Here is a 25,914-nt window from a genome sequence, read left to right as displayed (position 1 = left end):
AAAAGGTGGCCACATCCATGCTAAAAATGTCACCGACAGAGAGTCTGCTGAGGCACGGAGGGACCCGTCCTTCAAGGAAGCTCCTGCCTGCATCTCCGCCAGTTTCTGGGGTCAGGAAAGAGGTCACTCGTTACGTCGGCCTCATCCGCTCTGGTGATTCCCCCCCCCCCCGAAATAGGGCACCGTTCATAAATGCCCGCAGGAGACTGAGGTGAGAAGCACCAAGTACCCCAGCCCTGAGCCGGACCCTGGCTGGAGACGGAAGGATGCTTGTGCTCAGGGCCATCGGCGGCTTCGCCCTTCTGGCCGGGCAGACTGCACTTGTCTGACAGCTTTTCCTCTCGGGTTCCTTGCATGCGGTTTCTCTGGCCCTGCAGGCGACTGCACTGGCCGGCAAGCGAGGTCAAGTGGACAGGAGGAGACCTGTCGGTCTCCCTTCCCTCTGCCTTCACGGAGCAGCCAAGGAGAGCTCCCAAGGTGCAATAAAGAAGAGCGAGTCGCATTGAAGCGGGGAATACAAAGGATGGAGCTGCTGGGAGCGAAGGGGCAGCGCCTCTGCAGAGCCGCTTGACAGGTTTCTGCTCCCGGGAGAAGGAAGATCCCCAGACACGAGTCCGGAATGACCCGAGGCCGGTGCAAAGCGCGTGCCTTTCCCCCCACCCTCGGCCGGGGGGGAAGAGATTGGGTAAACACTGGGCGCCCAGCGCTTTCTCGCAAGTCAAATAAGCCCAGAATAGGCCACCGGTTTAAGTAAATACGAGTCCACTGCACCTAGGGGCTGAAATATTTGCTCTGCCTTTTAGCTCCGATTATTCGTCGCCCTTGCACCAGACGCGGGCACGGCCCAGTCCCTGGGAACAGCCACCCCGCAAAGATCTGAAGGAGAGAAGCGCGCGAGGAATTACGCAGGAATGTATTAAAGACGAAGGGAAACTATCGGTGGCGGAGCTCGCGAGGTCCTCCCTCGCCTCGTGGGAGGAGAGGAGGGTGGGGAGCGGAGCGGCCGAAGAGCCCGGCATCCTCCCCTCCCGGCCGGAGCTCCCCCAGCGCCGGCGTGACGTCAGCGGGCGCACGGCGCTGGCCGCCGCTCTTTAAAGCAGCGCGCGCGAGGCGCGAGGCTCCAGACTGCAGCCCTGCGGAGAAGCGGCACGAGAGAGCGGGAAACTACCCCCATGGACGCCTCCCCCACGGCGAGGGCGCTGCTGCGGCTCGCGCTCTGCCTCCAGGTGCTGGCCGGGGCCGGCAGGCCGAGGAGGGGCTGCCCCGCCGCCTGCCGCTGCGAGGACGAGGGCCTGCTGCTGAGGGTGGACTGCTCGGACCTGGGGCTGGCGGAGCTGCCCCGAAACCTCAGCGTCTTCACCTCCTACCTGTAAGTGGCCGGAGGGGGGCTGCAGCCGGGGTGGCACCTGCAGGGTGCAGGGAAGCCCACACCTCGGAGGGGGAGGGGGATGCACTTTGCAGCTGAATCGCCCTGCTGCCGTGCAGAAGATGCCCTTGCATGCAGCAAGCCTGCCCAGACTGCAGCCTTACCATCCCCTTTTGCTTCAGCCGTTCATAGTAGGTTTACGATGAAAGTGGGGTAGGGTTGTAAAACTTTTTTTTTTTTTTTTTTTTTTACAAATGTTGCTTTACCTAGAGTTGCAAAATCAAGCATTGCTCATACACCACAACACGGAATTACTATGTGCTTTATCGTCTGCAGGGCAATTAAAAGTGAGGCAACAGCCGATCTTGATTAGCCCTGCCAAAAGCCTTTTATCTTTACCTTTGCTTCATGGGACAAGGCTTTGAACTGTCGATGTAATCTTTAACTGATTTAGGAAAACAACGTATAAACCAATCCACTATGCTCGGGTGCTGCTGCTAGCCTTCCAGGAGAGCGGGGTGCAGAATCTCGCTCGTGCAGTGCTGCAAGGCATCCATTTGGGGCTGATCGTGGGGAGGGGGGCGATCTGGTTAGGCATTTCGTGGGGGGGGGGGTGCCGAGGGGGCTGTGCGTTTCTGACACGTGGATCTCGGGCGAGTGCACGTGTGCCACCCCGTTGCTGACAGCTCCTAGCAAAGCCTGACAGCAGATTTGTGAATGAAAACCGGGGGGGGGGGATGGGGGATTCTCGGAGAAACCTCTTGGCTTAGGGCTTCCCGGAGCCTGCACGTGTTGTAGGCTTTGCGCTCCCTATGAGGTAATCAGACAGCACGACTTAGCCACTTATTTCGTTTCGGAGGATTTTGGACTCCTAACGCCCTATACGCCTTGCATTAGAGCACCCACAAAAAAACACCAAAATAAAACAAACCCCGGAAGCTTGGGTGCGAGCTCGGATTTCTGCAGAATCTGTCTGGGATCCGCCGCGAAGAGGTTTTTGCTCGTCCGCTTCACTTCTCTGCTTTGACTTTCTCCATTTCTGCAAATACAGGGCATGGCGCTGTATAGTAGGGAAGTGTTTTAGATCCCTTTTGTTAAATCCTTTTCTTTCCCCCTCTTGTTGTCCTGAGCACACCGGGGAAACGTTATCCTCCTTCCTGGCCGGCTCCCCGGCGTCTCGGATCGGGACCGAGCCGTCTCCTTTCTCACCTGTCCGGACGGCCGGTGTCGGTGGGAGACGTTCACGCTGGGGGGGGGGGGGTGGTGCCTGCCTAGGGATTTCGCCAGTAACGCTGGCGGTGCGGGGCCGGCTCGGGCGGCGGAAAGCTTTCCGTGCCGCTGGGATGCGCCAGATGTGCTGCAGCTGCCAGGGATGCTCCCAGCGGGCCTTGCCCAAACGGCCGCTTCACATGCAAAGCGTGCCCCCCCCCCCCCCGCACCGGCGGCGGCGGGGGGGGGGCTGCTGGTTGCCCTCCTTCCGATCGGTTACCTTTGCAAGGTGTAAGAGGGAGTTCATCAGCAGACGCCCCGGAGTGTTAATGAGTGCCAGCTTATTATTAGTGCCTGGCGTTTCCCCTCGCAGTGGAGGGGGCAAGGCGCGCGCCATTTGCTGCTGAGGATCAGGGCTGTAGGGGGAGCCGTGCCGCGTGCTTGACGTGCGTGACATTGCTCCTCGCGGGGCTTGACCTTGCCGCTGCTTCTTCTGAAGGCAGCTCCCCCCCCCCCGGCGGCCACAGATTCAGCGCCTGGGCGCTACCGAGGGATGTTTCGGATTCCTTTCGGCTGTGTAAGCGCTGCACGTGACGCCCGGCCGCTTCTGGCTTAAGAAGATCCGGGCGGACGGGAGGCAGAGAGGAGCTCCGGCGCTGCCGCATCAGAAGGGGGCAGGGCAGCTGGCAGAGGGCGCCCCCGCTGCCAACTCCCGTTAAGCCCGTGCTCGAGGCAGGGGGGGGAGGGGGCTTCTCGCTCCGTCGCCAGCAGTCACTTGGGGACTCGACCCGCTGCCTGGCTCCGCCGGAATGAGCAGACCAAACTTTAAAACGAAACTGCCCGCTTCGGTTTATTCAGCTAGGTTAAGGCTGCAGCTATAAAAAGGCGCAGTTTGGCTAGCAAGGTGCACGTCGAGTTAAGTATTTTCAAACTGCTTCACGTATTCCCAAGAGTGCTTGCTTGCAAGCTGATCTGGGCTTGTAGACTAGTGAGGGAAGTGGCGGCAGTGTACAGAATAAATTCTGTGCTGTGTGGATAAAATCGCCGTGCTTCATTCAAAGGTTCCCCCGGGGACGTTTCCTTCTGTTTATCAGAAATATCAGAGCTTCGCTTGTGCTGTTTCACTGCATCTTATTTGCTGTGCTAACTTTTCCAGCTATCGGCATCTATAATATTTAAATCATGCCAACGAGTTGATCTTGGAAATGCTGCATTTTTGTTGAATTAGTCAGGGATAGGGAGGGGATCTTGCACTTATTTTCCTGTAATTCTGTTACACGGAGTGTCCCCAGTCCTAGCATAAATTGATTCAGTAGACTGAATAGTATTAATGGTGTCTGAGACTATCTTGGAATTATTGATATGTTTGCATGTCTGCTTTATAGAAGCTTCCTAACTCTCCTAGACAAATGAGTAATATTAAAGTGTTGTCCACGCGAATATTTAAAACCATTTGATTGTCATGACTGATTGCATTGGAAAACCATGTTAACAGGCACCACTTGCTCTCAAATAAGTGCAAAATTACAAGCAGAAGATACAACATACAAACAATCCATAAAGCATTTTCTAAGGCTAACGCCCGCACCTCTGCAAAGCTTAAGAGCAATGAAAATGTCTTGCTTGGGAATTGGACTGCTTTTCCAACTTCACAGTGAAGCAAGGACACAAGGTGATTAATCACAACACACTTTGTAGTGCCTTATTGCTTCTTTGGGTACAGCAACTACGTTTTTTACTATGAGGAAAAAGATAACTAGCTCATGACAGGAGGTTGTAAGCTTTTTAAGCATGTCCACTTTAAGAGCTTGCTGGTCGTGGGCTCATTTTAAAGCATTTCAGTGTCTCCTGGGCTGGGAAGAGTCCACCAGTTCCGGGTTTTCTGTACATGTATCATATTACTTATGTTTAAGTTTATTTTTATTAACCATATGTAGTTCCACTTTTTCCAAGAGGAGTGGTGCCATCTTTCGATCAAATCCCAATTTGGGTTTTTGCACGTTGGGCTGGTGAGGACTGGGAGTGAGCACGCAGCTGACAGTATGAGCATCCGACACTAGTCTAGACTCTGTTAAGGCCGGGTGCCATCTATATCGCAAGTGGTCACTGCACAATCTTATTCTTAATAGGGGAGAGAATGGAGATGTAAAAAACGTTTTAGCCTTTTCCAACCCATAAAGAGCAAACAGCAGCATCTTAATCCTCTCTTTCAATGCCGATAGTGAGTCATGGCCTCTCATGCTGGAATGCCCTGCACGTCTTCTGTACTGGGAATGCCACTTGTCAGCCCACCAAAAACCCCATTTTATTCTCAGTCTGACTCTGTTAGAAGCTTCCTAAAGAGGCCCAGCTCCTAGTACATTTTAGCGATCATGTGTGTGTGAATGAATCAGAAGTGTACTTAAACTTCTTTCCCCATAGGAGTGAAGGGGGAAAAAACATTCATAACTCAGATTTTGTGTATTACACTGTCCTCACAATAGTGGTTTGACTGGAACCTCAGATTATATGCTTTATATACTGTTATCATACAGACTTTGTGATTATCTTATAGTTAGATATCTTATGATGCATATATATACTCATTCAGCAAACAGTAACAGAGACTGCTGTGGTAGATAACAGCAGAAAGACCAAGCTGCTCATCCAGTCTGCCCCAGTTACTCCTATCCCAGCTGCCAGCCATAGAGAGATCATTCCCAGTCCTCCTTAGCTTCCCACCATCTTGGGTAGATAACCTTGCAAGACCTGCTGTTTAGTTCACACTCTGTATCTCTCTTCCCATGTTTAGCCATAAGTTGATGCCTGAACATCTGGCCTCCTAGCTCTTGAGTAGCCTGTCACCCACCTGAACATCTGGCCTCCTAGCTCTCTTGAGTAGCCTGTCACCCACCTAACCACGTGAGCACCTGTTTCTGGACAGCCTGCTAGCTGAATTCTGTAATCGCAGTCTGCACACACATCCTGTCTTAATCTCCCTAAACAAATTAAATACCTTCCCACATTTTCTTCTCCATTCCATCTTTCATACCAGTTTCTTTGAGGCGGTATCTGAGCAGACAGTCCTAGTTTAGGGGAATAAAGCTCGTAGCCAAGTCTTCCATAGTTCATTGAACTGGGGAAAGACCCTGTATAACAATTTGGGAGCTGAGCTAATAGCAATGAATTTAATACATTACTGTTTGTTTTTTTTGTTTGAATTCATTAATGAGTTCAAATCCCTTGCTGACCACAAGCTCATTGCCTTCTAGGTGAGTCTGAAAGATATGCAGTAACGTTGATCCCATCTCGTTCAGTCTTTCTATCCAGGGAATATGTACCCCTTTTGGTGCTAATGCTAACTTTTACCATCTCTTCTGCAGCTTGTTTTCTTGGCTGCTAATGCAAACGTTTCACTGTGTCCTGCTAAGGCTTGGTCATCTGCTCTCGTGTGTGGTACCTTGCCTCTGCACCAACCACTAAAGTTTACTAGATGTGGGTTACACGTTTTTACCTCAATCGCTACCAACCTGGCCTGGGGAGCTGTAGCTTGCTGATACCAATTCGGCTACCCTCAATGACTTGCAGTGTCAGATGCTTCTGCCATCTCTCTGCCTTTTTTTTTTTTTGCAAGTAAGGATCCCCTGTGTTTCTCTTATATTCTTGAAGCCTATTACTTAATTAGCCTCTACCACTTGTTCCAGGAGGGTGTTCTACACATCCAGCCCCCTTCCTGTGAAAACATATTTCCTGACGTTTGGTCCCGAGTCCCATGACTTAGAACTTCCTTGCCATCAAAAAGGTTTACTTCTTGTGCATTAATACCTTTCAGATATTTGAATTTCTTTCAGATCTCGCCTCTCCTTTAGGTCCTTAAATCTCGTCTCATGTAGATTTTGTTGGCCGTTCTCTGGATTGCCTCCAGCTTGTCTCAAAGGAGAACAACCTTCACAATTGAAAATACCTTAGGTGAGGTATCACCAATGACCTGTATGCTTATACTTATGCACCCTCGTTTCTCGTTGGCTCTGGTAAAACCATCCTGCCTCAGATAGCCCACGATCTGCTAGGTTCTAGAAAGTTCTTTACTTCGGTAGTCTTACTGCTAAGGTAAGACTAAGCAGCTTGTGAACTTCCATACACGTCCACCATAGAAGGATGCCATTTGCATAAAGTTGTGCTAGTCCATTTTTGACCTTTTGGGGGTCGATCTTTCTTTCTCTAGGGAAAGAAGCTTTGAGATCTGTTTCTAATGAGCTTAGGGGTTTGGTTATCCTATCTACATCAGACTTTCAGGACAGGGGAGGGGAGGAAGGAGGATTTAGACCAGGCTCTGTCTTGCTGGACCCATGCCTTTCCATGAGCTGCAGATGCACATGTCCTGGAAAGGAGGCTCGTTATCTGGTGAAGCCCCTAGCAGCATGGGGGGCTTAGGGTGGGGGCTGCGTTAGATAATTCCATCCTCAAAACTCAGGAGTTGTAAGGTGGCAATGTCAACAGATTAGTTCTGCATACTAGGGCCCTGCCTCAAGAGTCTATCAACACTGAGAAGAAGCCTTGCATCTAAACGGCAATGTAATTGTTGCTGCTCTTATCTCGCTGTTAGCAAATATTGGACTCTTATCCATGCAGCCTACGGACATAGAGCAGCATCTGCATAATGCGAGGTGACTGTATAAACAGACATGTGGTCATTAACACTCTGCAGCGTTTCTCGAGAGCGTTTGCATGGCTTGGCTCTCAGAAGCAGCACTGACCGGAGCTAAGCAAGATGAATGAGGAGCATCGAGCATCATTTATTGTGTCGAGAACACGAATGCGAGCAATCCTGCTAATCCCTTACCATGAGAGAGTGCGACTTTGGAAGCAGCATCCTAAAAAAAAAAAAAAAAAATCTTGTTTAAAGCTGGTGCTTGATTGATCCCAGTAGTGCTAGGGAAAACTGAGAATCTGATGTCACCAGTGCAGGAATGCATCCCCAGAAACAGAACTGCAGCAGCACCCCCGCAGGAACTTTGATTGCATAAGTCAAGTGCCTGTGACCTTTTTATTTTGGCAGAAGCTTACCACTCTCTGTAGACCACAGCACCTGGCCTTACCTGGCTGTCCCTCATCCAGGTATTAGCTAGGCATGACCCTGCTTAACCTCTGGGATTTAACAAGTTCAGACTTTCCTGGGCCAGTGCTGCTGAAGGAGCTTGGAGTATCACATTCAAATATTTAGTGTTCTATCTTCTTGAACAGATTTAGTTTCCACAGTTTCTAAAGTCACGTCCTTATGGTAATTACTGTTCATTCACAATAATATGCTTTCAAAAGTTGTGCTAAGGTTTCTGTAATGTTGATCAGAATGGTACACTCTAGCGTTCAGGACACAACCGCAAGGCAAAAACTGACGGAACAGGAAGTTCATCAGTTAGATTCATTGGATGACCTCTAATTTAAAATCTGTACAGTGCATGTAAATTCCATAAAATAGGTCAAGCTGTCATCACAGGTTTTAATCTGTATTGATAGGGTTGCACTCTAATGAGGCTGTAATAGCTGATTAAAGATTTATGGCAGTGATTTTCACAAGGTTAGCATGTTTCTCGTTTTTAGCCAAATACAACCCTCCACAGAAGACGTCATCAGCTCATTTACTGCCCGAGTAATTCATCAGTTCAAACTGTTAGGATGACAGTAATTATTCATTTTGTTAATCTGCAGCTCTGAGCATGTCTTATGTCAACCTCTTTGTTATTTGATACGATTTATAAATGATGCTACTCTAGGGGTAGAAACTACTAAGCAAAAGTAATCAAAATAGCTCAGAATTATAGTCGGGGAGGTTGTGACCTGTACGCACAAAATGTTTTAATTACAGTTGCATTTCCTTAATTCCCGTGTCCTTGATCTTTGCAAATTAATCTGCCATTTTCAGTGAACCATGACTAGCATGCATAAAGAAAAAAACAAAACAGGGACAACAAATTGACTTTAGTGCAGACGTTAAGGGCCAGATAATTAAAACCTCTTTCCCAGAGACCTAAAATGGGGGGGAAAGTCTTTGGCACATGTGGTGCTGAATCTGCCTTTCTGCCAGGCACAGGATATTTATTGCACCAGTCAGTTGATCTGTGATGCAAGGAACAGTTCTCTGGTCTAGGAGGTTTTAGAGGAAAGCATACGAACACAATGAAGGGTGCTGGGCTGAGGGCCGTGTCCATGCTGAGGTGACACTTTCATATGGATTTTTTTAATTTGTCAAAAGTGGTTCTTGAACTCGACCCTAAAACACATTTCTATCTTCTACTGATTTTCTACAAACATAGGATTTTTTTTTAATTTCAAACAAAACCAGACACAACTCCAATGTCCCTTTCTTTCCCTGATTACTTCCCTTATAAAACCTCTTGATTTGGCACCAAAGGATTGAATCAATTACAGCAGCTATTTTTTTTCTTTTTTTTTTATAAAAATCAATGTCTCACAACCATTTGGATTGCATCTTTCCTGAGCTGTTCAACACATCTTATTTCTAGTGACGTCTCTTGCTTTGGATACTCACCCAGCATTCTAAGGCCTGGATTTATCAAAATGCACTAAATATCGCATGCGATAGGAAAAGGGGCGTGTTTTATGGCAATAGTGCATTTTTCAATAAACAGCCTATCTTAATGCTTTGCATAGGTATTACTGCAAACTGCGATAACTTTTCGTACTTTGTTGTAATTCCTACCTGGACTGAGAGAGACTGACTATAAGTCAGTCTCTCTCAGTCCAGTCTCTCTACCTAGTATAAGTCCCTCATACTAGGTAGGTATTTATACCTCTATAGGAGGCCCACCTAGTAATTTGAGGTGAGGTTTAGGTATTAGTGTAGGTTAGGGGCCACTTTGACATTCAGAGTGAGACGTACGAACAGAACAGTGCTCTCTTTTGAAGATTTGTTGACCCTCGGAGTGAGGAAACTCACTCAAAGATGAGATTTGTACCGTGTTCTCTCATCCTAGCTTGATGTTACCCATGTAGTCCATCAAGCTAGGTTGAGAGAACATAGTACAAATCTCATCATTATGTGAGTTTCCTCACTCCGAGGGTCATCAAATCTTCACAAGAGAGCACTGTTCTGTTCGTACGTCTCACTCTGAATGTCAAAGTGGCCCCTAACCCCTACAGTAATACCTAAAACTCACCTCCAGTAGCTAGGTGGGCCTCAGAGGTATAAATACCTACCTAGGAGAGCCTTATAGCTTCTCTTGCGAAAACGCTATTTGCGAAAACATTGCAAAGTGCAATAAAGCCATATTGCACGGCTTAACGCAAATGAAAAAGGTGTACTTAAAGCTGTGCCACTTGGCCAGAAATCCTGCCCCAAACTCCTCCCCTTTTCCTAATTTGCATTGCAGCATGCGTTGCGGTGCTTTTCACAAGCACTTTGATAAGTGAACCCCTAAGTGATTGATCTCCTGGGCTATTGCGCTAATCATGGAAGAGGACAGAGTGAGAAAAACCTCTGTATACTTAATTAGATGAGTTTATATAGTCACGTAGTAAGTGACAGCAGATAAGACCAAAATGACTCATCCAGTTTGGCCAGCAAAGTGTTTAAGTAGGTAGTACCTGATTTTAAAAAGGCTATGGTTTGGCCAGTTCTCAAACCTGGCTTGCCAGTGGCTGAGAGTTATAGACCTATTTCAAATTTTCCTGTATTGAGAGGTGCTGGGGGAAAATTCGTGTTTTTTTTTTTTCTTTTTTAAATCATAGCTTAATGTCTTTTTAGAAGAAAGTAAGTTTACATTTGTTACGATGCAGGTTTCATAAGAATCGCAGCACCAAAATTGTGCTCTCTGTGCCCTGTTGTGTGAATTAGATAGAGTAACTCCAGTGCCTCCCCTTTATCTGTAGACACTTCTGCTGCCTTTGACTCTCTCATTCTGCTGGAGAGGACAGGATTGCTTGGTATAGGAGGGGACATTCGTAGGTGGTTTAATTCATTGCTAATGACTTGTCAACAGCAAAATAGGAGCTGTGCAGTCAGGTGGGTCCAAGGTTCAGTGCCTTCTTCAGTGCTGTTGAATGTCTGTTTGCAGCTATCTTGTCAATGAATTGAGTTATTGAGTACAAGTAATTTGTCCCATTGCTAAGAATACTCCTCTGTTATGATGGCGTGTGTAAAAGTGACTAGTGGTTGGTCTGATAGAATGGATTCACAATAAATATGTCTAAAACCGAAGCCCTGTGGGTTGAACATTCTTTGCCTGCTGTAGGATTCCCTAAATTGCAGATAGAAAAGACTGAAAGAATCCCATCTAAGTCAGAAATTTAGGTGTTCAAATGGACACTTGCCTTTGCCCACAGCTGAGCTCTGTTTACATTCTGCATCTTTTTAATTGTATTTAAGTTGTCTTGTTAGGCACTTATAAAATATCTTGTCAAAGGGGCAATTTCCAGATGTGGCAAGGGTCATTACATGTAATTTAAGAGCTCATATCACACCAACTTTAAAGCAGGTACCTTTGGTTACCAGTTAGCCAGAGAATCATATTTAAGGTGACAGTATTAACTTTTATGACCCTAAAGGACATGGTCCCTTATATTTGCATAATGTACTTCAGAAATACTCCCAAACAGATCATTAACAGTTACTTAAGTGTCTTTTTAGTGATTTCCATCTAAACATGAAGCTAATCTTCAAGTCACATGTAAGCGTGCCTTTTCTTTTTTATCATACTCCTTACCATTAGATTTGAGACAAATTGATCGTAAGATTTTTGTCACAAACGTATGAAAGCTTGGCTATTTTGTCAAGCATTTGAAGGGCTCTGAATTACTCTTATTTATTTATTTGAAGAGTTTTATATACCGTTATTCGGAAAGCCATCATAACTGTTTACAAAGAGAATACATTTTAACAAAGAGGTTTTAGATATCAAAACATGTTGTAATTACAATAATGATAAACATATATTTTATATAGTTTTACTGTTATGATTGCCACATAACTATCTTATCCCAAAGCAATCTGCTTAGAGTGGCTATGGTCAAGATTAGGTGGAATATATTAGAGATGTGCTTCGGCTGAACCTTTCAGTTTGACCTTTATTATTGGCCCGCCGCAGGAAAATTTTGGTTTCCCACGGTTTGGCCTTTTTTTTTTTTTTTTTTTGGCTGCCCCGAATTTCAGGTTAGTGCGCACTAACTCCCGTTGAAATTGTCTGATTCGTCCTAGACGAATGCACATACCTAGGGGCCGAGCGCTCTGTATAACCCGCCTTCCGACGCAGGTTAATAAACGCTAATCCACCCCCTAATGCAATAGGGGGATTAGCGCCTATTTAACCTGTGGACGCGGAGTGAATGTAATAGCGCCTATTACTCATTCACTCCGCATTCAAAAAAATAAATGTGCGTCTGGAGCAGGCGTTAATAGCTGAGCGCAAGTAAAAGAAGCACAGAAAAGCAGAAAACTGCTTTTCTGTACTTTTAAAAAAAATTAAAAAAATAACTCTGACTGCTGAGTTATGAAGACAGATGCCGGTCTTATCTTATCAGCGGCCGTTTTTCATTACTGGCAGACGGCTGGTTATGAAAACAGAAGCTGAGTTTACCGGCGTTGGTCTTCATAACCGGCAGCCGCGGCAGGGTCACGTTAGCGAGACCCTCCCTAATTTGAGTATTGCAAGGTGCCCCCTCCCCCTTGCAGGTGCCATGCACGCATTAGGAAAGCGGGCGCTGACTTTTCAGTGCCCACTCTCTGTGCTTCGTATTGCATTGGCCCCCTGGAATATATACATTTAAATAAGGTTTATAACTGCCACTCATTGCAAGTTAACACTAAACAGAAGACATAGGGTAAAACTGTAGCTCTTTCTAGGGTTCATTATGACTTGCACCGTTTCTATAATACATTCTAACTTGATATGTCTTCATCTTCCACTCAGTTAATCGGTATGGGCTATATTTTTTTTTGCACCTGAAAAAAAAATCATGCTCTTCTCAAGATTTGAAATATCTGAATTAGGTCAGGCCTCGTAACCTGTGACCACCCCTTCCTCATGAGCCTCCCTATTTGCAGCTTCTCTCGTAGAAGTCCCAGCTAGGCATGGGTGATCGTGTCTAGAGCAAGCAACAAGAGTGAAACACAACATAGAACCATAGAATATGACAGTCTCACCATTTCTGTCTTCTGAAATATGGCAGACTCTACTTGATTTCTAGCATAATCTCTTGCTTTTCCACCATGGAGTCTGTCTTAAATATTTACTGTGTATTTCTTCCACACCTGCACTGGGAGGCTATCGCACGAATCCACGCCCCTTTCACCTCGTTCCTTTTTGCCTGTTTTTGAGGCTGTATTTACTGCATGACCCTGCATTTCAAAATGGCCTCATCAAGCACTTGAGCTCTTCTCTATCTTCTACTAGGGACGTTACATCCTGTGCTCCTTCCTCCACACTCCCCCCCCCCCCCCCTTCTCAAACCTTGAAGCATCAATTCTATAATACTTCCCATGGAAGATCCAACCAAAAATGGGCCTCGTTCTCTGACGTGCATAGAACTAACCACTACCTGACAGGCATTCCTTGTGGCGGGATCTTAATGTTAACATTAATGTAGCATGTGTTTAACTCCTGCCTCAGGAATTCTTCAGCGTTTAAACCGGCATAAGTATACGTCAGGGCACAGTTTCTTGCTGGAGGAGGTCAACAAGCATGCACTTCTGCAACTGGTACTTCTTACCCTTATCAGCACAGGCAGTACCATGCCTCTTTGCCCGTTGTGCCTCCAGGCCTGGATGCTGCAGCTTTAAATTCTGCTATCAAACTCCACTCACCCCACCGAAACTTATGATCGGCAAACAAAGGTTTATTAACTATCCCCTCTGTTCCATCTGCACATCTCTCCCAAGTAAGAGACCGTGCGATTTCATTAGCGGCCCCAAAGATATGGAATTCTCTCCCAGCAGATATAAGATTACAACAAGTGCAAGGTGTTGCATATAGGGAAAAATAACCCTAGCTGTAGTTACACGATGTTAGGTTCCATATTAGGAGCTACCACCCAAGAAAGAGATCTAGGCGTCATAGTAGATAATACATTGAAATCGTCAGCTCAGTGTGCTGCAGCAGTCAAAAAAGCAAATAAAATGTTAGGAATTATTAGGAAGGGAATGGTTAATAAAACGGAAAATGTCATAATGCCTCTATATCGCTCCATGGTGAGACCACACCTTGAATACTGTGTACAATTCTGGTCGCCGTATCTCAAAAAAGATATAGTTGCAATGGAGAAGGTACAGAGAAGGGCAACCAAAATGATAAAGGGGATGGAACAGCTCCCCTATGAGGAAAGGCTGAAGAGGTTAGGGCTGTTCAGCTTGGAGAAGAGACGGCTGAGGGGGGATATCATAGAGGTCTTTAAGATCATGAGAGGTCTTGAACGAGTAGATGTGACTCGGTTATTTACACTTTCGAATAATAGAAGGACTAGGGGGCATTCCATGAAGTTAGCAAGTAGCACATTTAAGACTAATCGGAGAAAATTCTTTTTCACTCAACGCACAATAAATCTCTGGAATTTGTTGCCAGAGGATGTGGTTAGTGCAGTTAGTGTAGCTGGGTTCAAAAAAGGTTTGGATAAGTTCTTGGAAGAGAAGTCCATTAACTGCTATTAATCAAGTTTACTTAGGGAATAGTCACTGCTATTAATTGCATCAGTAGCATGGGAACTTCTAGGTGTTTGGGTAATTGCCAGGTTCTTGTGGCCTGGTTTGGCCTCTGTTGGAAACAGGATGCTGGGCTTGATGGACCCTTGGTCTGACCCAGCATGGCAATTTCTTATGTTCTTATGTTCTTAACAGTTTAAAGATCTTCAAAAAGGATGTTAAGACCTGGCTATTTATGAAGGCATACCAAGACCCTATATCTACCTACCCTCTCACACTTATTTCACCCTATTTTATCGTTTTATGAAATCTTAATCTATTTACTATTTTTTTTTTTTTTAAATTTATTATTGACATGTATTAATAACCATTTTACTATTTTTATTTTATCTATTACACATTGGGGTAGATTTTCAAAAAACGCGAATAGGCGTACTTTTGCTGGCGCATCAGGCGCAAGCAAAAGTACGCTGGATTTTAGTAGATACGCGCGGAGCCGCGCGTATCTACTAAAATCCTGGATCGGCGCGCGCAAGGCTATGAATTCTGTATAGCCGGCGCGCGCCGAGCCGCGCAGCCTACCCCCGTTCCCTCCGAGGCCGCTCCGAAATCGGAGCGGCCTCGGAGGGAACTTCCTTTTGCCCTCCCCTCACCGCCCCCCCTTACCTTTGTCGGGATTTACGCCTCCTGGAGGGAGGCGTAAATCCCCGCGCGCCAGCAGGCCGCTAGCACGCCGGGACGCGACCTGGGGACGGGTCCGGAGGGCGTGGCCACGCCCCCGGGCCCGCCCCGAAACGCTCCTGGCACACCCCCTAAACGCCGCGACGACCGGGCCCGCCCCAGACACGCCCCCTCAGAGAACCCCGGGACTTACGCGAGTCCCGGGGTCTGCGCGCGCCGGTGAGCCTATGTAAAATAGGCTCACCGGCGCGCAGGGCCCTGCTCGCCTAAATCCGCCCGGATTTAGGCGAGCAGGGCTCTTAAAATCCGCCCCATTGTATTTATGTTCTTATACATTGTATATTTCTTTCTATCATGTTGTAAACGGTTGTGATGGTCCCACCGAACAATGGTATACAAAATCAGCTAAAAAATAAATAAAATGAGAAAGGGAATCTGCTTCTTCTGCTACTGATGTACCCAGCTCCCTGGATTACTGCGGACCCATTTTTCCTTTTGCAGTGCTTCCATAAGACAGCTATTTTTAGAATCTACTAGATAAATGAGGCTTGACCGATGTGCCGCACATGCGCAGTAGAGAGCAGCTCCAAAGCACGTGCGCAAGAGCACGTCGGTCAGAGGGCAGCAACATGGTGCTGGGAAGCGGCGGGGAGGAACAGTGGTGACGGCGGCAGTACAGAAAGCCTCCGGGGGTCTCTCTCTCACGCAGGGAGAAGCAGTGGCGGCACAGACAGAAATGGGAGGTCTCCGAGAGTCTCTCTCTCTCTCGTGCGCATGCCTCATCACCGAGCGTCGGGCGGGCCAGCAACGAGCCCGGTGGAGAGGTGCGCGAGAGAGACCCCCAGTGGTGAGACACACGTCCCGGATAAGAGAAGAAGAGGAGTGGAGGAGGGCTGAGGGAGAGGGACAGGGTTGTGGAGGAGGTGGGAGGGGAAGGAAGAGGATGTGAGTAAGCAGGGAGGGTAAAGTTGTGGAGTACAGAAAAAGGAAGTGGAGGAGGGCTGAGGGAGAAGGAAGGGGTTGAGGAGGTGGGAGGGGAAGGAAGAGGATGTGAGTAAGCGGGAAGGGTAAAGTTGTGGAGGAGGGCTGAGGGAGAAGGAAGGAAAGGGAAGGTGAGAGGGGAAGGAAAAGGGAAGAGGATATGACTGAACAAGTGAGAAGGGTAAGAAGTTCTGGAGCAGAGAAAAAAGAGTGGAGGAGGGCTGGGAGAGGGAAGGGGTTGTAGATGAGAGGGGATGGAAGGAAATGGGAAGTTGTGGAGAACAGAGCAGCTCTAACCGTGCCGGTCTGACCGATGGAAACTCGCCCGTTTTTAACGGGCTTAACGGCTAGTATAAAATAAAATGTACATTATTTAATGCACGCATGTGAATTTTATATAAATATGCTACAGGAAACTCTCTCCATAAGACAGTCCCGTCTGCCCATCAGCCAGACCGATTCCCTCAGGACATTCAAGGCATGGGCACGAGAACTTCTGGATTCCTTAATTTCCACTAAGACGGGTTATCACGGGGATCTGGATTCCTTAATTTCCACTAAGACGGGTTATCACGGGGATCTGGATTCCTTAATTTCCACTAAGGCGGGTTATCACGGGGATCTGGATTCCTTAATTTCCACTAAGGCGGGTTATCACGGGGATCTGGATTCTTTAATTTCCACTAAGACGGGTTATCACGGGGATCTGGAGTCCTTAATTTCCACTAAGACGGGTTATCACGGGGATCTGGATTCCTTAATTTCCACTAAGACGGGTTATCACGGGGATCTGGATTCCTTAATTTCCACTAAGACGGGTTATCACGGGGATCTGGATTCCTTAATTTCCACTAAGGCGGGTTATCACGGGGATCTGGTTTGCTTCTGCTTTTACCAGAGCCTGAGCCGGATCCACTTTTAACAACTACATCTTGCTCGTTAGCGATTACATCACTTAATTTTCATATAAGCTGCTTATTACTGCTATCTCCCAATGACTGGACTAGGCAGCTGCTGTATTTGGTTATCTTCAGATGCAGAACCAGGCACCATCTCACTGGCTTAGGCAATGGGCTCTTTGCCATTCAGAAGTTCCAATCTCTTGGCTCGTTTTCTTTTTTTTTGCTACTAAATGCTAGTTCTCTTATATTTTTATTAAAATTCTTTTAGAGCCCTCATCAGTCTTTGACTTCCTTCTCTCTCATATCTGCCCTGTAAAAACCTTTTTTTTTTTTTTATATTTAGTTGGGGATGGGGGAGGGGGGGTCTGCTGTCTCTATTCATTTTCTGCTGGGAGGTGCACCTCCTCCCTCCCCCATCCCACACACAGACGTTTAAACGCCAGCAGCCTTCTGTGGACTGATACCCTGGGAATCATTGCCAGTACCTCTGTGTGCCTTTCCTTAAGAAGACTTGCTTGTGGGATAAATGTGCGAAACAGATGTTGTCTCTTAGTAAAGAGAAGTGCGGCCTAATGTATTCGCCTCCCAGGATCTTTGGGTACAGTTGTACAGGGTCATCTCCTGCTTTAACAGAGCTCTCCCGACAGCAGGCTCACTTCAGCCTGCAGGCCGCCACGTTATTTGCTAGTGATGTCTGTCGTTGGCGCTCAGTGTTTTTACTAAGTATAAGCCCAGCGAGGTAACAGGTTTTGACTTTCTCTTCCCGAGTATGTTGCTTTCTATGTAACTTTTTTTTTATCAGCTAGGGCACAGGAAGAGGCAAAGTAAAACTGCACTGGTGAACCGTAGGCCATCAGTAATACTGGTTAAAACAAAATGCTCTTCTCCCTGTCCACGGAGTTTATGTTAAAGGTTTGGAAATGGGGGGGAAAATATTTCCATTTGATTGCACTTTAAGCTTTCAGTCTACAAGTTGTAGAACTATTTCATATGTTGAACTAAAGTCAATGATTGCATAGCCTTCAGGGGTATAATCCTCTCTAGGGGTCTGCAGACCAAAAATGTAGGGCTTTTGCAATAGGGGATGGGGTTGGGGGTTGTGGTTTTTGGTTTTTTTTTTTTAGATTATTCCACACACTTAAAGGTTTTTCCTGTAACTTTATTTTGAAAACAAGAGAAATGTGGTAATTGTGTTAAAATCAAAACAAAACAAAAGGCACATCCCCACTTTTTTTTTTGTACCTGTTGCAGAAATTGCTAGTAAGACTGTGGTTCCCCGTCCCCCAAATTTAAAAGGTGCATTACCAAGTTCCACGAATGTGCCCTGGCCCCACTGTAATTCAGTCCTTCATTGTGCTGGCAGTTTCTGTAGAGCCCATGTCATTGCAAAGTACGGGTGCCCTTCTGCCTGTGCTGCTCTGAAAATGAGTCGCGTGCAAGCTATGCCCGTTGAAGGCCTCCACCTGCTTTGCACCTGCTGTCTGTATAGGCAGGTGGGGGCGGGGACAAAATAGCCAGGTATGTTTTAATATGTAAGGCCAAGGCACTGCTCCCTGCCTCCCCCCCCCCCCCATGGTTAAAAGTACAGGAGCTATGGAACCTGCAAGGACTTAACAGAATTTGAGGGCACATTTGAACTTATGGCCTTTTTACCTTAGTGGGTGGAGGGCAGACTTTTCTATCTGGGCACTTCAAGCACCAACCAAATGTGCTCCACTAACATGAAGAACTGCAACAATAATCCCTCAATGTTGCTTGGAGGAAAGCCTCTCCCATCACTGCTCCTCCTGCTTTATTACTCGTTCTTTTTTTTTTTCATCCCTTATTGTTGTTGTTTACGTTTCTTGACCATTACTCAGCCACTTAATTGTTTTCACAGTTTAGAAGGCTCTGCAGATTTGCCTTAGAAGTTTATTCAGCTCCTCAACATTAAATCAACAGCCGGGGCTACTTTTCTGCCTTTCTCTGGCAAGATGAATAGGTTTTGGCATGGTGTGCATGTCCTGTAGTACAGCCTCTCGCTGGGAAAGCCACGAAGCCTGACTAATTCTCAGCAGGGCAAACTTCATAAACTTATTTTAAGCTTTTAACTTGAATTGAAGATTAAGGGCAAGGGCATCGGGTTATTAAATTGTCAGATGGTCAAAAGTAATGCTGGACTTTTTTTTTTTTCAGTAACTGGATAGTATTTATAGAATAAAACATAAGTAAATGGTTTTTTTTTTTGTTTTGTTTTTTACAAGGACCTAATAACCACTGAGGAATTCCGGTGATCTTGGTGGCGCAGTCTGTGTTTTTTCCCAGCGAATTAAGTTAGGATTCTGGTTATGTACAGGTTTATTGCCAATTCAGGAAGGTGAATCCGTGTATATTACAGAAACTGACTTGCAAGCCAGGCGTCGGGCAGACTACGCCAGTGATTAGGGTCGAGAAATCCAACTTAATGTCACTTTTCTCTCTATGGTGTGACCTTCAGCTGGTCACTCTACCTTTCTGTGTACAAAGATAGACTGCAGACTCTTCTGTGGCGAAAATAGAAGGGCTGTTAAATGTTCCCTGAAACTTACTGTACAATAAGCACATGGCTTACGAATTATCGCTGATATGGTCTTAAAGGCAGAAAATGTTTCACTGAATGCTTTACTCCTTACAAAGGATATGGAAGCATGAAAAATGTATAGAAGTAGGAAGCCAAACAGCAAGGTAGATAATGAAATAAACTGGAAAACAAAAGTAATGTGCAGGGCAATTGATGCAAAAGTTCTCTTTTTTAACAGCATAAACACTTCATTCAAAAAAAAACTTAAAACCTGGCTCTTTAGCCAAGCTTTTCCAGGACCATGATCATCATTTTTTCCCCTCCAACCAGCAAGAACATATCTTCTTCACAAACCCCCATTTTCCATACCACTACCTACTTCGGTATCTAATCTCTTGCTGCAGGACACTTGAGACTTTCTCACTTATACGTTATAATTTTTATGCTCAATAAGACCTGTCAACTTAATTGTTTAAGTCTTTTTTTTTTTTTTTTTCTCCTTTATCTTTTGGTCATCAATGTTACAACGTTATTGTTAAATTTTGAACTTATGTACACTGTTCCAAGTTTCATAACCTTGTTCTATGTAATGCCTTTTGGCAATTTTCATGTTCTGTTTCAATGTAAACCGATGTGATCTTTATTTCATATAGGAACACCGGTATATAAAAATCTAAAAATAAAATAAATAAATAAATGAATGATGTAATATTATACATTTATAAATGTATATTTAGTTATACATAAAAACATTTGGAAAGTTAAACTCTTGAGTTTAAGCAATATAAAAAATTGTAAAAATCCTATTGTAATGTATGTAAAAATACCCATGCGTCCATTTAAATAGGGAACTTACCAATGCTGACTATTTTTTATTGTATTCCAGTAGCTCGAAAGGATACATTTTCACCTCAAAAGACGTGCAATTAGCATTTGCCTTTTGCCATTACCGGCTTAGAACTGGCAATTCAAAAGTCTGAAAGAACACAGAAGGAGAAAAAAATATTTCCAGGCTGCCTGACAAGACGACATGAAAAGCCCCTGATGAAAAGGTCCTAAGTACACTTTACTGGTGCGATAAACAACATTTTTGTCTCTCTTTTTTTTTTTTTTTTATTAGATTTATTTTTTTCCTCTGAAAACTGCGGTAGCCAGCGTAGCGCTTTGTGAAAGAAAGCTGGCAGGGGCTGTAGGTTTTTGTTTTTTTTTTTATTCCTAATTAACACCTTCGGTCGAAAAAGTATGAACAGGAATGCCATAAAACGTTGCAGCTGCAGTCTTATTCCGCTCGGTTGGTTTGTTAAAAAGTCGGCTGTGCATTGGCAGCTGCAATAAAGGGAAAAACTCAATAGATGTTTTGTATCGTGCCTACTGAAGTGAGAGAAGCCAACCATTTTCTGTTGAAATGGACAGCTGCACAGCAATCTTTTAAACAGAGCTAAATGTAAGATTTACTGTTAAATTTAATAGTAATTGATTATAAATAGTCAATGCGGCTTCATCTTTTTAGAAACTGATTATAGGAAGCAGAAAAGATGTACAATTTTTTTTTTTTCCCCCCAGGGTCTCTAAGAGAAAATATTTGGAGTAGCATTAGCTGCAAGAAGGAACATGGTTTCATGCTAAAAAAAAAAAAAAAAATCCTATCTGCTCCTTGTGCGTAAACTAGCTAAGACGGGTCATTCATTATCCAGATGCCTGCTCTTATAACACAAGTGTGTATGTCTATATATAATTTTTCTAGTGCTCAGAGGTGCAGTTCTGCCTTTTTGGCTTTTGGTAGTAAAATAAAGAGGGCTTTTAGGTTTGGCTTTCTATTTAAAAAAAAAAAAAAAATGCATGCAATTAGGGCAATATGTAAATGTTTCATGAAATGCTGGGCTAAGGGGTTAACGGTTCTTTTCCAGCACAATGAATGAATTAAAAGAACTTCAGCGTCTGTGTAAGGAGCATTGTCCCGGAGGCAGCGCCTGTTTGGAAGCGGAGTCCAGCCCGGCCGTGGGAAATACCCACATATTTGACACAAGCCCCCTTTTTTCCCGAGAGAGAGGAATACAGAGTATGGAGATTTTTACTGTTGCATTCTATACGAGCCATGATGATCCGCCTAATTTACTTTGATCGGGGAAGATAAAACTCATTTTTCTATAGTCCGAGCGAAAGCAATTAGCAGTGGAGTGCTTTCATGTCTGAAAGGGTATAGAAAGGCAGATACGGTCATGGGTGGTGGGAGCTGGGGGTGCATCTTTTTTTCTTTTTTTTTTTTTTTTCGGCTCATCTGAGCATTGTTGCTTCGTAAATAGGAGGGTGACACGGGAGAGGAGCCTTTTTGGCCTGAGATGGATTCATGGCTGAAGGGTGATCGCAAACCTCCAATGGCCTCTGTTTTACTACCAAAAAGGCCCTAGGGAGAGATTCGGTCACCACTTTCACTCTTTCTACTTCTTCTGTCTTCATAGGTGACCATGTTTGTAGGTTTTGGAAAAATATAAAAAATAAGTCACATATTTCTGGCACAAATGTAAGCTGTATCTGTGATGCTCAACTCCTTCTTCTCCCCCCTGAAAAAAAATAATTTTGACTTTTCCCCTTGTATTCAATGAATGCTCTAAGATGAATTCAGAAGGTTAGCTTCCTTATGATAAATCTTGTGACTTCAGAAAATGTAACGCGTACTGTTGGGGGGTGTAATCTAGTCATTGTAACACTTTCCACCTAACACCCCCCACCTCGATGCCTGGTCATTGAAAGAACTGCACATCTATAACAAAATTACAGAGCAATCTGGTCAATAACTGGAGGTAACAGCTCATTGCCTCTTGCTCAGCCTCAGCTAACAGGTGTGAGCTCCCAGCTGTTGCCTAAAAGTAAATTTAGAAATACTGCACATAGGATAAGGAAGCCACGATCCAGGGCGCACCACGGGAGATGCATTCTGGGGCCCTTGTCACAGCCCCCTTTATCCCAATAGCTTGTCTGTCTATAAACGTCCTCCTCTGCTGGCTAGAAGGGTGCGCAGGAGTACATTTAACCACAATTAGGAGAGGCATGAGGGGGAGAGTTGTTTTGAGCAGGATCAGAAATTAAGGGGCGTAGGGTGTAATTCCAATTTTTTTTTTCCTGCTTTCTCTAGAAACTTTTATCCATCTACAAAGCTCATAGGTACACCCCCTTCTCTATGCATGTCCAAAACGCTGCTGAAACGTGCTGTCTTGCTGTAACATCACCAACATCCATCCCTTCCATTCTGAGCAGGTTACCCAAACCCTTTTCCGCTCTCTCTCATCGCCTCCCACTCAGACTATTGCAACCTGCGCCTCACGGGTATCCCAGCGAGCCATCTCTCTCCACTACAGCTGCGCGACTTACCTTTTTTGCCAAATTTGCTACACCCATGTAACCCCCTTCTCGAGTCACTATATGGGCTTCCTGTCCGTTCCTGCATACAGTTCAAGCCCCTCTTACTCATCTACCAGAGCCTTCTCTCTACACCCTTCTCTGTAGAGAGAAGAGTCCCTCCTATCTGTGCCCTTCTCTACCACCAACTCCTGACTCTCTCTATCTCTCGCTTTCCATCTGATTGCACAGTATGCTTGGAATTGTTCCTGAACTTGTGCATCATGCGCCCTCTTGCCTTATTCAAGTCCAGTCTAAAACCCACCTTTTTCAGGCTTCTTTTACATATTAACCCCTGATTATCTCACTTGCAGCCTTATTGATCTGAATCATTTTCTTTACAAAAAAAAATGCTTTAAGTGTATCTTGCCCTGTATGTTTGTCTTGTCTTGATTGGATTGTAAACTCTACAGAGTAAATTATGCATTTTTTTTTTTTTAAACAGTACTGCATCTATTGAGTACTGCTATAGAAGGTATTTTTATACCCTTGGCAATTTTCAAAGGAGAGTACTTGAATACTTTCCCTCTTGAAAATTACAAGGTCCTCAGGGATATTGCACCTAGGTGTGGACAGTGACCTGAGGACTATATAAATATGGTTAAACTCAAATATTTTGATTTTGTCAGACAGTATCATGTGACTGGTCCAAATGCTCACTTGGTCCATAATCCTAAGGCCCTGGCCAGTAGGAAAACAGCCCTAGCAGTACTTGATGACATCACAATGTGTTCCAACTCCTCCTAGCTTTATGCTTGAACATATGGTGACAGGCTACATAGGTTAGGGCTCTTCAGCTTGGAGAAGAGATGACTGAACACAAGCATTTGTCTTACTGGGTCAGATCCAGGGCTCCATCAAACCCAGTATCCTGTTTCCAACAATGGCCAATCCAGGTCACAAGAACCTGGCAAACTTCCAGATAGTAAATAAATCCCATGCTGCTATCATACAGCAATTAACTAGTAGCTATTTCTTAAATCTACTTGGTTTAATAAGTTTATTGACTTCTCCAGAAACGTGTCCAAACCTTTTTATTTTTTTAAGCCCTGTGCTAATTGCCTTAACCACATCCTCTGGTAATGAATTCCAGACCTTAATTGTGCATTGAGTGAGACTGTCTGTCTGATTTAGTATGTAGTGCATTCAAAACAAACTTACTTCATGGAGTGCCCACAGTCCTCTGGCTTTTTTTTTTTCTTTTCCCCTTTCAAAAAAATGTACAAAAACTAATTTAATTTACATTTACCTGTTCCACTCATGGCTTTATACTTCCAGCATCTCCCCTCACCTCCCTCAGCCATCTCTTCTCCAAGTGGAACAGTCCTAACCTCGTTAGCCTTTTCCTCAAAGGAGAGCTGTTCCATCCCTTTTAGCATTTTGGTAGCCCTTCTCTTGTACCTTTCCCAATTCAACTATCTCTTGAGGTGCACTGACCACAAACTGCACACTACAGTAGGTGCAGCCTCTCCATGGAGCAATAGAGGCATATTGACACGATTAGACATTTTATTCTCCTTTCATTCCTAATTCCTAACATTCTGTTTGCTTTTTTTTGACCGCCACCACAAACTGAGCTGAGTACTTCAGAGTATTGTCCACTATGACATCCAGATCCTTTTCCTGGCAGTAACTCAGTGTGGAACCTAATATTGTGTAACTACACTGTGGGTTACTTCCCCATATGCATCACTTTCCACTTGTCCACATTAAATTTCATCTGCCATTTTTGGATGCCCAATCTTCCAGTCTCACAACGTCCTCCTGCAATTTATCACAATCCATTTGTGACTTAAGAACTTGGATTAATTTTGTGTTTGCAAATTTGATAATTTCACGTGCCCCTCTTTCCAGATCATTTATAAATATATTAAGCACTGGTCCCAATACAGATCCCTGAGGCACTCCACTGCCTACCCTTCTCCACTGAGAAAACTGATCACTTAGAAAATGAAGTAGGACTATCTTTTTAACCAGTTTTCAATCCATAATAGGACATCACTTCCTATTCCATGACTCTTTTTTTTTTTTTAAATTTTCTTAGGAGGCACTTTCTGAAAATCCAAATGTGGAAAGTGAGCCGGTAAATGTAGTATGTTAACCCTTCAAAAGAAAATGTAGCAGACTGAGGCAAGATTTTTCTTGTCAATCCTTGCTAGCTGTGCCCCATTAAACCATGTCTTTCTATATGGTCTGAGATTAGGTTCCACGATTTCTCCTGACACTAAAGTCAGTCACTGGTCTACTTTCCTGAATCACCTGGGATCCCTTTTTTTTTAAAGATCGAGGTTAGATCAGTCACCCTCCAGTCTTGAGGCACTATGGATGATTGCAACGTTAGCTTACAAATTACCAGTAACAGGTCTGCAATCTGAGTCTAGGGTGGGACCATTTTGGTCCAAGCAACTTGCCACTCTTCTGCCTTACAAATCACTGCAAAGCTGGAAGATGTAATATCAGTTCTTCTGAATTATCACCACTGAATAATTCTGGCACTGGTAACTCCCCAACATCCTCTTCAGTAAACACTGAAGAAAATAATTCAGTCTTTCCAAGATGGGCTTATCTTCCCTAAGTACCCCCTTTAACCACTAATGGTCAAACTACCTCACATGTATGTATGTACACAAGCTTGTAACAGACCTCTGATACCTATATAAAGGATCAAACTTAACTAGGACCTTCAATATTGGGAGAAGACAAAAGCTGCTTCCTGGAATCTGAACACAATACGAAGCAATCTGCAATTAACTTTCTAACACATTTGCAAGGATATCTCAACCAAACAGATGCACCTAAAGACTGAACTTCCTGGAAGGACTAAAAACCTTTCCTTCTTTGAGTGACTCTGGTAAGGTCTGGAAAGATCCATACAAGACAAATATCTTGTTCAGAAACAAGAGACTAATGTTGCATTTTCAGATATTTCTAAAGTGGAGGAGTCAGAAAAGTTACATTTGCGAAGTCTGAAGGGGCTTTTGCCGATCCTCAGCCCTGGAATAAGGAAAGAGCAGGAAGAACACGTTATTAAAAACATTTTTCTAAAGAAATATGCAAAACATCAAGTACTTTTTTTGCAGAGAAATTTGTAGTAATTCCCCCCCAATAATTTTAGGAAAAATTTTTTAAATCAAAATTCTGATGCTTCAAACTCTACTTTCCTTGTAAGAGCTTCCCATACCAGTATCATGGCATTAACAGATTGAATATT

At 44.7% G+C, this 25,914-nt stretch overlaps 1 protein-coding gene across 1 annotated transcript in view; it reads left to right on the top strand.

Moving 5' to 3' along the window:
- Positions 1–996: 996 nt before the first annotated feature.
- The window catches only part of LGR5 (leucine rich repeat containing G protein-coupled receptor 5), a 206,500-nt gene continuing 181,582 nt past the window's right edge, over positions 997–25,914 (top strand). The window contains exon 1 of the mRNA XM_029597180.1: positions 997–1,369. Coding sequence (XP_029453040.1) covers positions 1,173–1,369 — 197 coding nt within the window. The 5' untranslated portion in view covers positions 997–1,172. The remainder of the gene's footprint in view (positions 1,370–25,914) is intronic.

Source organism: Rhinatrema bivittatum, chromosome 4, assembly GCF_901001135.1.
Source record: "Rhinatrema bivittatum chromosome 4, aRhiBiv1.1, whole genome shotgun sequence".
Lineage (NCBI taxonomy): Eukaryota > Metazoa > Chordata > Amphibia > Gymnophiona > Rhinatrematidae > Rhinatrema > Rhinatrema bivittatum.
Note: the sequence above shows the minus strand (reverse complement) of the source record. Positions and strands in the feature narration are given on the sequence as shown.